The sequence below is a fragment of the Pyxicephalus adspersus genome, chromosome 11, assembly GCF_032062135.1.
Source record: "Pyxicephalus adspersus chromosome 11, UCB_Pads_2.0, whole genome shotgun sequence".
In the NCBI taxonomy this organism is placed as follows: domain Eukaryota; kingdom Metazoa; phylum Chordata; class Amphibia; order Anura; family Pyxicephalidae; genus Pyxicephalus; species Pyxicephalus adspersus.
Genome location: NC_092868.1, coordinates 60,814,152 through 60,829,499, shown reverse-complemented (window position 1 = coordinate 60,829,499; position 15,348 = coordinate 60,814,152). Strand labels below are relative to the sequence as shown.

General features: G+C 47.7%; 1 protein-coding gene across 3 annotated transcripts in view; it reads right to left on the bottom strand.

Annotated features, from left to right (window-relative positions):
* LOC140341477 (neurotrimin-like) overlaps positions 1–15,348 on the bottom strand; it is a 261,202-nt gene that overhangs the window by 168,983 nt on the left and 76,871 nt on the right. Inside the window, exon 1 of one of the 3 annotated variants that reach the window (XM_072427282.1) lies at positions 10,333–10,444. The exons of the other annotated variants lie outside the window; for them this stretch is intronic. Within the exon in view, the coding sequence (XP_072283383.1) occupies positions 10,333–10,354 (22 nt within the window). The 5' untranslated portion in view covers positions 10,355–10,444. Of the gene's footprint in view, positions 1–10,332; positions 10,445–15,348 lie in introns of those variants that run through there. 3 annotated transcript variants of the gene reach the window in all.

Sequence of the window (15,348 nt, the reverse complement as noted above, 5' to 3'; positions counted from 1 at the left end):
CAGGTCACATAGAGATTGCCAAGTTCATGAAAACTCAGTGCTAGGATAGAAGTCCGCTGGCAATGGAGGGTCCAACCACCCAAAGGGGGGGAACTGCACAAATCTGAAGTGTGACCCCTTCACCTCCAGCTGGACATATACACACGGTACAGTTGCACACTCCAGAATCCCATGTCACAAGAAGGGCGCCAGGCGGAGTTCCTCCACAATAGGGCGCGCAAAGACGCATTCTTCCGCCAGGAGACATGCCAGGTGAGGGGGGAACGGGCAGGTCAGGAGTATATTGAGCGACAATTTATCACAGTGCAGGAAATGTCACCGATGACAAATTGATACAACTTGCTGCATTTTCCACCAATTGAATTTACATAATTTCCTGCCTCGTCTGTGTCCCCATCCACCCGCGGGATCCAATTCTGAGCGAGCCGCCAATGCATGGTCATGTGACTGCGGCGAATGCAGCGCCAGGTGTGTAGGACTTAGTGTGTTCTCTGCTCGCTGAAGAACATCATAGAAATCAGTGAAAGGCTCAAACTGTCATGGTGCTGGATGTGCGGGAACCCCGGGGGGCTCAGATCTCAGTGAGTAGAAATATGGGGGGGTATGTACTGGAGGAGGGGGCAACATGAAAGTGCACTTTACTCATTTACACCCCCAAAGTCTGAGCATTGCATGTCTGACATTGTTCTTCCATGTGTCCTGTGCGAATACCCTATGTGATTCCCCCGTGTGATTCTATGTGATTCCCCCGTGTGATTCTATGTGATTCCTCCGTAAGATTCCCCTATGTGATTCCTCCATGTGATTCTCCTTTGTGATTCCTCCGTGAGATTCCCCTATGTGATTCCCCCGTGTGATTCTATGTGATTCCTCCGTGTGGTTCCCTCGTGTGATTCCCCTATGTGATTCCTCCATGTGATTCCCCTATGTGACTCCTCTGTGAGATTCCCCTATGTGATTCCCCTATGTGACTCCTCTGTGAGATTCCCCTATGTGATTCCTCCATGTGATTCCCCTATGTGACTCCTCTATGAGATTCCCCTATGTGATTCCCCTGTGAGATTCCCCTATGTGATTCCCCCGTGAGATTCCCCTATGTGATTCCCCCGTGAGATTCCCCTATGTGATTCCTCCGTAAGATTCCCCTATGTGATTCCTCCATGTGATTCTACTATGTGATTCCTCCGTGAGATTCCCCTATCCGTGAGATTCCCCTATGTGATTCCTCCGTAAGATTCCCCTATGTGATTCCTCCATGTGATTCTACTATGTGATTCCTCCGTGAGATTCCCCTATGTGATTCCTCCATGAGATTCCCCTATGTGATTCCTCCGTGAGATTCCCCTATGTGATTCCCCCATGTGATTCTATGTGATTCCCCCGTGAGATTCCCCTTATGTGATTCCTCTATTTAATTCCCCTATGTGATTCCTCCATGTGATTCCCCTTTGTGATTCCTCTGTGTGATTCCTCAGTATATATCCCCTGTGAGATTCCTCCGTGTGAATCCCGTGTGAATCCTCCTCCCATACTTTAGGAGGAGCTCCGGGGGAAGCGTCCCATTCTCTGGCTGCGGGAAGGACACAGCCTGTTCTACAGCATTATCCTGGCTCTGATCCTCGGAGACTCAGCCGACAAAGCGTAAAATGAGAAATTTGTGAAGAAGCTGCAAAGAGAAGAAAACTAATCGTGTTTCCACGACACCTGAGACCCTCCACCTGCGAGTAATGAGGTCACAGCGCGGTCACATGACTTCCCGCCCACCCGGAATATTCCATACATCATAATGAACTCTGAACCAAAGGCAGATGGAACATCAGGAAATCAGCCCAGGGAGCTTCACCGTCACTGGAAAATCACAACTCCGCTTATTCATCCAACCAGGGGAGAGGGTGAGACCAGAGGATCAGATTCACACACTTACTGTATATTCCCCTGGAACTGGATGTGGTTGGTACCCCAGCATGACCTCCCGGGAGGTGCCAAAAATAATCAACGCTTTGCCTTAGCTGGATGCAGCTTCAATAAATTAGCTATGGCGTCTATAGCACCAACATATTCAGCAGCATTGTACAAAATGAGAGATAAAAGAAATATTTTCATCTGATTGGGGGACATTATTATTATTCACACAGCTTTGTACAAGAGCTTACAATTTAATCTTTGCTGTGACACAGGACAGGGGTACACGGTGCAATCAATCATCAGACAACCCATATATCTCCGTCTCACAAATACAAATTTATACTTTACGTGTCACCCCCAGCTGGGAGCTGCAATAAGAACAGGCGCAGAATATTGAGTATTATTTGCAACGTCTTATGAGATTCCCCCAAAGAACAGGTGAATGTAAAATCTGCAGTTTTCATTATGATGATGGTCCATGTTCAAGCACTTTCTGGTATATGGTGACAACACTCCCGTCCATTAGAGAATATGATCCTCTGTTGTCACCATCAGAGAACCACCCAAAGAAATGCCACCAGGCATCACTGGAGGGCCTATAGACTGGGATGGGTCAACAGAGGAAAACAAAAAAAGAAATGAAAGATTTTATTGTATGTGATACACAGAGCCCATTGGGGTTCCTGTCTACCATAATGGTGTCCTGTCAGCCTTCCCTCCCACACACGGAATATGGTGGCCATTTAGCGTGCCAGACATTCAGATTGGCAGCTGGAGACTTTTCTGCCTGCAGAGTGACGGATAATTTAGAGAAAAGTCTTTTGTGTGTGACGCTGCAGTGAGAGATCTGAATGTCTGGAAGGGCCCTTCTGCAGAATGAAAAGTGAACAGCGGGGTGGCGCTGCTCTTATTTACGCCTGGCACCGGCCTGGTTATTCAGCACAGCACTGAGAGCCCAGCGGGGCGCACGGTGCAGCTCACAGGCGCTTCCTTTGCTCTGCCTTTATACTGCTCATCACTGGTGAGTACATTGGGGGGCACACTCTGCCACGCTCCCCGCCAACTGACAAGTGTAACACAGTGTGCCATCTGCCCAATAATGAGGCTGGTGGAAGGACACCCAGGGCATATGTGACCCCGGGGTAACTGCAGAACAGCAGCTCATTTATTAACCCTGCACAGCCCTGTCCTGATTTCTGCAGGAAGTGTTAGGATGGGAAGCCGGCACAAACAATGGTCAGCAAAAATCCAAAAATATTTACTGGAATATAAACCATGGCCAGCCAGAGACAGAACTGGATGTATTGGCCGTGCCAGCCAGAGAAAGAACTGGGTGCATTGGCTGTGCCAGCCAGAGACAGAACTGGGTGCATCCAGAGACAGAACTGGATGCTTTGGCCGTGCCAGCCAGAGACAGAACTGGGTGCATTGGCTGTGCCAGCCAGAGACAGAACTGGGTGCATTGGCCGTGCCAGCCGGTGACAGAACTGGGTGCATTGGCTGCTGATATTTACATGCCAAGGTACATCAGTCACATCTTCTCACTAAAAGCTTCCATTGGAGCTTGTGGCCCCTACGCACACTTTTTGGGCTTCATATGATCTATCATTGATTCCCAGCAACAACCAAGGGACCCCTAAACAAATCTCTGAGGGTTTGCCCAACTATTCCATTTTGCATTGTCTGCACCCTAATACCCAAAGTTCTCCCCAGCCCCTTATAGTTGGGCGCACCACCCGGCACTTTTCAGTAACCACACAGACAGCTGCTCAGACTGGGTGAGATTTCCTGCATACTAAACCGCTTCTTGTCTGCCCACTTTTTGACCACCCAGCTGAACAAATATTTCTGGGGAGAACACGGAAAACCCTCTGAGATGTTGTCTGGGGTGACAGATCCCATGTTTGCCTCCATTTACTGCCCCCCACTGACCCCTATTGTGTACACAGCACATGGATGTACGATTCCTAAATGATGGGAAGGTAAAGGTCCGGTGTATGGAAGTATCCCCGGGGATATTCATCAGCACAGCACTCAGTTTGCTGCCTTCCATGCAAAGATCCTGTAATACCTGCCCAGAAGAAGCAAGAAACCCTGAAATGTGCTGGATGTGACCTTCTTCAGGCAGGGTCACTGCTATACTGGGCCCCCCATACACAATATTTACCTCCAGGGGCCACAGATTCCACGGATTTACTAACTTCTGCTGGGAGCTTCCTTATGGTCTAACACATAATTCCCAATTACACTACATACCCTGCGACTCCAATACTGAACCCTGTGCTTTACACAAACCTCCCTCCAGTTATGTGACCCCTGTAAGAGGACCTGTCATATCATCAGCTCTGACATTGAATGGTGGAAAAAATGAAAAACAGACCAGAAAAAGAATAGAAATTTTATAAAAATACTGGAACAATCGATATTTCCCTCTCCACCTTCTCGCAGAACATTGCTCATGTCTGTGGCTGGGCCCTGGTGTGCAGTGCCAGGGGCGGTGGGGCATCGCCAGATCCCAGCCGTGGCAGCATAGCTAACATGAAGCGGCTTTTTGAAGATTGTAGACAATGAAACAGAAAATAAAAAAGAAAAGGAATGTGCCCAGAAGAAGTAGAGAGGAGATCAGCAGAGGAAGTGACGAGTACCCAGCGGAGCGCAGGAGAAGAATCCCCCCCAGGGGTCTGTGCTGACACAATCCCCCCGCAGTGCCAGCCGCTGGGACGCAGAATCAAATCATAAAATATTCTGTTTTTCCTGCACAGACAACAAATTCCCGAATCCCGTTTTAGAGGCGGCATCAGGCTTTGTGCCGTTTACATTTGTTGCCTTGGAGACAGCACGGCTTAGTTCCACTTCGAATATCGGAAAAAATTCTATCAGGGATTCTGAGTCATAACCAAGAACAAGAGAAATAAACAACCTGAAATGATATAAAAGACCTGCTGGAAAAACACAAAAAATGAGCACAACAAAAACAATTCTAGTAATACTCATCTCCCAACAGAATCCCAACATACAGGAGAAACACCGCCACCTCCACTGCTACCGCCATATGTATCTCATCATAGCCAACTCCTCTCCAAAATACCGGAGGACTCCTTCCTCTATAACTCTCCTCTCCTGAAATACTCTGCTCTGCTGGAGGACTCTGCTCCTTCCTCTATAACTCTCCTCTCCTGAGTATGGGATGAGGGGGGTATGAGGTATAGGGGGTATGAAGAATGAGGGGGTATGGGATGAGGGGGGTATGAGGTATGGGGGGTATGAAGAATGAGGGGATATGGGGAGAATGAGGGGCAATATAAAGGATGCCAGGGATTACACAGAATGAGGACTGATTCAGAATGAATGGCAGGTGTGGTTAGTACAATGAGTGATAACATGAAAACCTGGCTCCTGGGTTCTATGGGATGGTAGGGGGTTGGGTAGATTCTGGTCAGATCCCCGTATCGGTGAGATGAGTAATTTATATTGGGCATGGGGGGGCACCAGGGTTGGGCTTGGCTGATCTGCCATCTCACTGAATGCCTGCCAGTGTCTCTGACTCTATGCAGGCTTGAATGACATAAAAACCCCACAATGCACAGGGAACGAGTGGCCGTGTGATCTCTGGTCATGCGAATTATGGCAGGGATTTGGTGAATTCGGTGACCCCGTCAGTTTCTGGTGACAGCTCCTCTTACAATGGAGGCAGATCAGCAGAGGACAGAGCTGTGACACGAGTATAGGACGTCCGTGCAATCGGTGACAGGTCCTCTTCACATAGTCCTCTGCCCGGCCTTGTCTATAGTTCATTATAGGAACGTCCTCGGCTCTGCGCGGCTAATAAGTCAGCACAACGACTCCCCTGAGCTGCCAGGCAGGAGGGAGGCCGGGAAAGCACATCGCAAACTAATGAGCCCCCGCGGCCAATTCTGAACACGCGGCGGTGGTGGCGGCGATTCTCCCGGTCAGGAATAAATAAGCATCACAGAGATTTTCCTGGGCATCGACTGCAATACGACACAGCTGGGAACAAACACCGCTTTGCTTCCAGGCGACTTCGGGCCTTGTTAGCGCTGCTTGTTGATGATCGCCGTGCGCAGCACAAGTCAGATTTTGACATCCGCAGGGCCTGGCGAAGGACGCAGAAGGTGGCGGCGCCGCACCATACACGGGCACAGCTGTGTATAATGAAGCAGGTTGGATGCCCATCGGCCTCGCATGGCTAGACAGTAATGCAGTATTGGGGGAAGGGTATGGCGAGCACTGGAGAGGAGGAGGACTGCCATGGAAGCCACTCTCTGACCCGCTGCCAGTTTGGAAGAATGAGCATGATTAGCATTGGCTGGAAAAGACACTGGGAATGCCATGGCGAGACAGATGGCGGATTCAGGCGGAGGTGGAAGGATAAGAGATGACAGACAACATGAAGGCCGTTGTCCACATCAACCAATAGGAAGGCCCCGTTCATTTCTCTCTACTGCACAGGAAATCTGATTGGTGACGGGGAATGTTCCCACAAACTTTCAGGCTACGTAGGACCTCAAAAAATAGACATCACCCATGGCAACCGGGGACAATGACACTGATAGGACGATAAGAAACGTCACCACCAGAGTGGGATGTCTGGGTCCAGTGATGGTTGGGGGCAACGCCATAATATTGGCCATGGGGGGACTATTGGCCATGCTTCTGGAATGGGAAGTCCAACCAGCTCATGTGGGTGCCCCATATAATATATAAAATTGGACCTCCGATGATTGCCGATCTGCAGAAGCCGGGGGTTGCATTTGTCAGAGGACAGACATGAGGCTTGGTGTGGACAGGACAGGATTTCAGGAACGCTCCAGTGAGGAAATGCAGTCGGCAATGTACGAAATGTTGGCCCAAAGCCCCAACAAGTCAGAATTCCAACACGCGCTGCGCAGACACAACAACGGATTGCGAAGGTCGTTGAGCCACATTTGAAAGCTGCAAAATTTGCATAAATTTGCATATTAAAAGCTAAAGGAAAAACCACACAACTGTTGTAAAGTGTTTATAATTTGCCAATTTGAGTAAATTTCCCATTAGCTGTGAGATGCCCCAATCCTGAGTATTAATTCACAGATTAAATGCCTGCCGCACAGATGGCTGCTCTGCCGATGGGGGAAACGCCACATGGGGCCGCCGATTTATTACATCGAGGAGGTTACCTTTACCCCTGGAGGGAATTTAGGGGTTAATAGGGGGGCGTGAAAATGACAGCCCCAAATTATCAAACTATCAGCATGCGGTAAATCCATCCGCAGTGCGTATCAAAGACACTGCAGCACCGGAACATCGAGAAGTCAGAAAACTTCCCAAAGTGTCTGCAAGAATTCCATGGAAACCCCAACTCCAAGAATTTTATATCCACAGCTTTGACCCCTGCCATGAAAGTCATCATTCCGGAACTTCCTGTTATAGGGTGACAACGCTCTCCCCCATGTCAGTATTGTTCGCTGCCTGGTGACTACAAGTTCTTGTTTTAGCATTCATTACTATAGATATGGCCCATTGTTGTCACCATCAGTACAGCCATACTGGAAATGCCACCACTGGGGTGCAAGAAAACCGGATTATCAGACATTACACACAATTACCCCCCTCTGTAATTCTGACCATGGTGTGACCCCGAGTCAAAACAATTTCTGCTTCTAACCCTCATTGCTACCCCCTGCATACAGCACAGGTGGCACAGATCTACCCCCTGCATACAGCACAGGTGATATAGAACTACCCCCTGCATACAGCACAGGTGACATAGAACTACCCCCTGCATACAGCACAGGTGACAAAGAACTACCCCCTGCATGTGACACCTCAGAACCCCCAGGTATTGTTATGCTGATTCCAGGGTCTCAGCACAGACAGAAGTTCAGAAGACAATTTTCTCCCAAGATATGAAATCCAGTTTCCTCCCAGAGTTTCCTCTCTTACTGAGAATGTTGTTTGTTATTTGCTGCAGAGCGGGGTGACTCCGGACCCCACTATCAGCATGCAGCCACAGAGCCTCATTTACATTCATTGTGCACTAATTGCTTCTCAGTCTCATTAGTCGGAGAGGCAGAACACCGGGGAAAACAGCAGAAAAAAAGAGAATTCATCAGGGATAATCAAATGAAAGCATCGCTGGGAATATTGGGCTTATATTGGGGTTCACAGATGGGGGTGCAATTGTCATTATTGGGGGGAGGAAATCTCACACATAGAGCAGATATTTCTCCATTTTACAATCAGATTGTTTAGGATAATCAGTATGAATCGGTTATCTGATGCTCCCTCCTGAGTGTAATAAGTGATGTGCACACTAGGTGGCGTCCTCAGCCCTTCTCATTCATCCCAGGTGCCCTCACCTTTGTCTATGCAGCCAAATACCCCATCACTCCTCCATGACAGCACTTACCCCACCGCACACAATCGGGGTGTAACAACACTGCAAGGTCACCCCACAGGGCAACTTCAACATACAAATTCAACTATATAGCAACTTAATGGTTAATCAGGACAGCTAATATAATAATGAATAAAAAATTCCACCCATGAGAACTTAATATTGGACTTCAACTCCCCCATCCTTCCTGACTGCGCCCAGGGATAACACTGATTCCTGAAAGTCAGAGACAGATTAATTGGGACACACATGAATACATTACAATGCATACAATACCTATAGACCAATCAAATTATAGGGGAATCATAAATCCCAGAAATAAAACATCAGAATGTGGGCAAAAACTGCCCCCCTAGTGCCATGTAGGTGTAATCCAAACATGATAGAAATCTGACCTCCTCCCCCCATCCTCATGTCTCCTTCAGGAACCCCCCCCCCCAAGTACCTATCTCCAGGTAAACTGCAGTAATTCCTCTGCCATACCTATGCCAGCGGGGTTCTTCCCGGCCCCTTTTAGCTGGGCGCACTGCCCAGTACTTTTCTGTAACCACCCGGCTGTTTTTGGGTGGTTACTGATTAGTTGGATCACGATATCGGGGCTGCCACCCACCTATAGCTTCTTCCCACCCAACTTAGGAAAATTAAGTAATTCATACCTCCCCCCTCCATACCTCTCCTCAGGTCTCCTGCAGGAAGCCCCCCTCCTATACTTACCCCAGTAATTTCCCCCCAAATACCTAATCCCAGGTCCTCTGTAGTAAATCCTCCCCCCCATACCTACCTTAGGTCTCCTACAGTAACCCTCCCCCCCACACTTATCCCAGGTCTCCCCCCCCCCATACCTACCCCCGGTCTACCCCCCCCCCATACCTACCCCTTGTCTCCCCCCCACCCCCCGGGATTGCAGTGTCACAGAGATGCATTATGGGAGGGATTGCCCCCATAGCGGTGATAGAGCTCCCCAGGGTGGGGGAAGGACAAGTTGTTGCTATAAAACATTAGCAGTAAATGTGATATTTGGAATAAGCGCAGATTTAAATCAGACAGGGCAATTAATAATGATAATTAGGGATAATGACAGTGAATTTAATTGGTTAATCACACTGTAATTAGGAATACGGAGATGCCAGTCGCCTTTCGGCAGTTGGAGCTGTGCGCTTAATCCTGGGCGGCGGCAGCGCCATAAACCAGAAATAAAGAGATCCAAAGGATGGCAGGGACGGTACTCCATCTACTGAGGGTACCAACAGCTACCCTCCCATGACACCCCCCTCTAGGTGTGTCTTCTATGGGCTTTGACACAACATAGGCAGAAGCGCAGGAAACAGGAGAAACTATTCCTGCACCACCTCTCCACCAGAGGGCCCTACATAGTCACAGAGCGGGCCCCCAGCATGTCACCCAGAGGGCCCTACAGGGTCACCCAGGCCCTAGACACGCTCCTAAATCTGTGTGGATTGCATGGAATGCTGAATGTTTTCATGAAATTAACAGTTGGGTTTTGAGGAAACCGAACCTGAAACAGAAGTTCCGACCTCTCTGGATGATATTATTAATATCATCGTTATCGTTATTAATATTATCATTATTATTATTATTATCGTTATTATTATTATTATTATTATGAATATTATCATCATTACTATTATTATCATCGTTATCATTATTATTATTATAGTTGTTATTATTTTTATTATCATTACTATTATTATGGTTATTATTAATATTGGTGTCACCGGCTGGATACAATGTATTACAATGCAAGGGATTGCAGGATAGGACTCTGATGTCCGGTGAGGATAGCCAGGTATGTGACCATGGTGACCGTCTGTCAATATTCTGATCACTCTGAGTGAAATGTTGGGGACGTTGCTATGGGTTACAGCACCCCTAATACTGACACTGTGCTTTGTATGGGTTCAGCAGTGAAAAGGAATGGTGTAAAGATTCTGTGTTGGTTCTGAGTCTGTTCTGAGTCTGTGCGTTCCCTGAGCACAGAACGGGAGGAGGTGACACGCACACACACGTACCTGTGTTGCCCCGAGCACTCATCTCTCTCAGGGGCAGAAAGGCTCTTTCATGGCTCCGCTTTGTACATAGCGCTCTCTGCCAATCTCACCCCCCGCCGACACATGAAAAGCAGACATGAAATGAAGCTCAGCACTTACCTAGGAGAAAAAAGAAACACAAATTACCGGAGAGAAGACAAAGCTTTCATATCCTGAGCTGTGTGAAATGACCCCCCCAATAATGAGACACTGAGGGGGGTTACATTGTGTTAAAGAAGAACTCCAACAGGGAAAGGTGTGATGATAAACACCTCAATGCCCCTCAGTGTCCAACCCAGAAAAGCCTGGTGGGAAAAAGCTGTGTGTGGGTGGCAGCCCCGGTATTGTAACCCAACCAAAAGGTGCCGGGTGGTGCGCCCAGCTAAAAGGGTCCGGGGAGAACATTGCCCATCATTCACCAAACATTCACTCACAGAGGATTTGTGGCCCCTGAGCTGGGACCATTGATGAGGACCCTCTGGAAATTTATCTCTGAGGAGGATTTTCTGAACAAACACAAGAGATGGTCGGAGGATTCATTCTGTCACTAAAAATATGAGAAGTCAGTGAATGTGGGTGTAAGAAATCTGTCAGCTGACTTCTATGCTGTGTGACATGAAATCTCCCCTGCTGAGTGTACGAGCCATTCTAAAGGGGGTATGTGCAGCCAAAACAAACCGGACACATTCAGGGGCAGATATCACCAACCAGAGGCAGATATTGCCAACAACGGGCAGATATCACCAACAACGGGCAGATATCACCAACAACAGGCGGATATCACCAACAACGGGCAGATATCACCAACAACGGGCAGATATCCCCAACAACGGGCAAATATCACCAATAACAGGAAGTAATAATGACATAATTAGAAGATACTCCAGTAATAGGCAGATTTTAGACAAACAGGTACCCGAGTGACAGACGTGCCACATTGCCCAACCACAGGTAGGTACCCCGGAGTAAATATATAAATAGAGAAGGGCAATGATGGGAGGGAGGAAAACATGTAACAAACCCCCCACCAGCACATTTTAGGCCTCTCTGCCCGGTCTGGGGCCCTTTCCTGGGGCAGATTGCCTTTTTTACCTCCGGTACATGACAAGAAAGGTGGAAGGACGGATGAAGGATATGATACATCAATATCAAAGTGTCCTTTTCCCACTTCTGCAGCAAACTTTTTAATCACAGAGCTTTTTATATTTTTCTGTTCCGGAGACTCTCAGGGGGCAATTATTCTGTGAGCCGCTTCACAGACAACCCCGCCGCGCATCAATCTATGGAGGGGCTACTTGTGAGAGGCGTGCAGAGCGTCTCAAGGAAGACAGAGTGCAGACTATCGCACCGAGAGGAGAGTGCACAGAAAATGAAGCGCGCAGATCGGCGGCGGACACCTACGCAGCGGCTCCAGGATAATCGCGCCATCTGATTTACTTTCACTGCATTCTATTACAGAGTCAATCAAGTAAGTTAAAGCACTCGGTGCAGCACCACCGCCGCGGCTGCTGCCATTACTCCTAATTTATGCTTAATCGCCACTGACTTTTACACATGAAATCTCCAACAAAGGACACAATCCCAGTAAACAGGAGATTGCAATGCTTCGTGCAGTGTGGGGGCCACTGGGCCCCCTTGATTGTTCTGGAAGCTTCTTCACATAATAAAGAAAAGGGTAATAGATCTATGCACCCTACAGGTAGCGCCATCGGGGTACTTCCATCAGTCAATGCATATTAGTAAAAAAGCCCCACAAACACCGACCCCCCCACCCTGGAGGGACCACCAAACCAAGGAGAACTCACAGGGGAACCGAGCGACATTCAGCACACTCCGTGTATCAGATTGGGTTTCATAAAATCCCCTTTTTCACCCTTTTTTGTTGCTCCATCTCAATGCTATTCATCCCCTGCAGTCTTTTTGCAACTACTTCCTGTCTACATGAACTCCAGTAATAGAGAGTGGGGAGCGTGTAAAATGTAAACGTTTTTCAAAAAAGACAATGTTAGAAAAATGTCATAACAACCATGGAATGAGAATCATGCAGCAAGTGAAGGCAGTGCAATCAGAACTGATGCTGCATGATGAATGACATGTAATGTGATCAAAACTACAGTGTGACGGATAGACACACCCCCGACCAATCCCCTGGTATATGTAAATAAAGACACACCCCAGTATATGTACATAAAGCCCCACCCAGTATATGTAAATAAAGACACACCCAGTATATGTAAATAAAGCCACACCCAGTATATGTACATAAAGCCCCACCCAGTATATGTAAATAAAGACACACCCCAGTATATGTAAATAAAGCCACACCCAGTATATGTACATAAAGCCACACCCAGTATATGTACATAAAGCCCCACCCAGTATATGTAAATAAAGACACACCCCCAGTATATGTAAATAGAGACACACCCCAATATATGTAAATAGATACACACACCCTGTATTTGTATATAAGGCCCCACCCACCATGTTATACCCCCCAATTAAATGAGCCATACAAAACTAATATGCAGAAAGTAATTGGCTAAAATTTATTTTTTTCTACTCATTTTTCCAGATGAGGGATAAAACAAAAAGCTCTTTTTCGTCCACTACACAATCCGATGGCGATTGGGGTCCAACAACTAATCTGAACCTTTATAGAGACATTGTCCATCCCTGGGACCCCTTTGTGGGGAATCATTGGCCACCCCCAGCGCAGAGTCTGATTGGCCGGCTTGGGGCTGTGGCGGGATCTCTGGGTGGACTTCCTATCAGAATGCAGCACCTCACATGTGGCCCCCCCATATTACAGGCTGAGTGCAGAACATTCTAGAAGCTGCTGGGTGGAAATTTCCGATATTACACGGTGAGTGCTGTATTATCGTATTAAACGCCTTGAAATCAGGAGCGCACTTTCCCCGCCGCCCCGCTAATTAAACCTTCTGCCAGCCCTGAGCCGTGTTTACTCCCCAATTAAAGAAAGTCACCTTATCACACCAAAGCAAAGCGCATATTTAGATGGCGTGATATTTACCGCTGCGCGTTTTCTAATTACACACCGCCGTGTCCCCAACACATTTTATTTAATAAACGCTTATTGATAAATTCCACCACAGGAGGAGAAAAGAGGGAAAACAAATAAAGAACCGCTGGATGGGGGGGTGAGAACCGTCCAATCAGAAGAGGGCGCCAGACAACAATGATATACAAAACACTGGTTATGGGGGGGAATTTCCCATTAGGACAGTGCAATGGTCCAGTGGTTAACACAACAAAGATTGGGCCCCAGCGACATGGAGTTTGTATGTTCTGCCTGGGTTTGTGTTCCCCCTGGACACTCCAGTTTCTTCTAACCTTCTTCAAAGGTAAAAAAAAAAGAAAATAGTAAAATAATCGCCCCTCTACCTCAAATTGGCCTTACAGTGTGGTAAAGTCTATGGCAGGGGCATTAGATTGTCAGCTCCTGTGAAGAGTTAATTAGTGATTGTGTACAGCGCTACAGACTATGTTGTAGCTATAAAAAGATAAGGCTGTGAAAGTCACTCTGCTCCTAATAGGTTGGCCGTAGCTGAGAAGAATTTGGAGCCAATAGGAAATTCTAAGTTAGTCATGGGTGGGGCCAGGCATAAGACTCCTCCCATTGGCTCCTGGAGAAGGATGGTGACTACTAGCCAATCACATACAGCAGGCCTCAATCAATTTATAGCTCAGTTGGGGCAGCAGAAATTGGGAGGGGGGGGACATAAAACGTGGTGAGGAGGTAACGCACAGGCGGGTAAATTGTACAATACCTGGCTGAGGCTCCGGACAGGTGAATGGAGGGAGCGCCTTCACACCTCTGTTCCTGGATTTATTGGGAATTTGGGGTCAGAAAGTTCTCTGAGGTGGGAATATCACTGAGGGGGAATTGCGCCAATGTCGCACCTTGGGAATGAAATGCAAATCCCAGGACAGGGGGCGCTGAGGTGAATCATGGGGGCGGCCATGGGGGTCCTTAAATCCACATCTGATAATCAGCACGATGCCGATAATACAGACGCTGCTATGCAGGGTAAGATTGTCATGTGACCTGGGGGTGACCTGGAGGCTCCCTGGGGCCCCAGAGACTGCAGCCAGACGCCTTATCTCCTTTAATGAATTACGGGGGATTGCAGAACGAAAACAAGGAGTTTTATTGTGCAATTTATCAGAGCTGCAGGAGGGAAAAAACACTTTATTTCCACCACAATGGGGGAGGGGAGTGACCCCAATCTGGAGGGAACATCAACCATCCACACACAAAAAACTGTGTTCATCAGCCATTACTCTGGAGGAGAAAAGAGAACCTGTCATCACATATATATCAATGTGACCCTTCCAGGCATTTATTACCGAGATCACAGACAATTCCCCCATCTGCTTTACTCCCCAGAAGAATGGAGCTACAATTATTATTATTATTATTATTATTATTAATAAACAGGATTTATATAGCGCCAACATATTACGCAGCGTTGTACATTAAATAGGGGTTGCAAATGACAGACAGATACAGACAGTGACACAGGAGGTGGAGAGGTCCCTGCCCTGAAGAGCTTACAATCTAGGAGGTGGGGGAAGTATCACACAATAGGAGGGGGATATGGAATGGTGGGAAGTAGTGAGGATTTAGGAGACAGAAGACGGGTAGGTGAGGATGAAAGTAGGAGCAAGCCGAATAGGATGAGGAGACCATTCCAGAGAGTCGGGGCAGCCCTGAGCCATCTTTATCCATATGAAAGCTGCAATGCTGCAGTCTGATCACTAGGGGAGAGTAGACTGAGGAAATGCTTCTTCCTGCCTGCAGCAGACTGATGACATCATCTCAGCCTAGGCAAAGTAGCTGATTGCACCACAAGGATGGCTTTGTAATGATAAAAAATAAAGGTTCTCTGAGGAGTGATCCTGTGGCTGTCAGGAATTTATTCATGGAGCCTTGTGGGGTCTGTAGCATGGCCACCATACCCCCCCCCCCCCCCC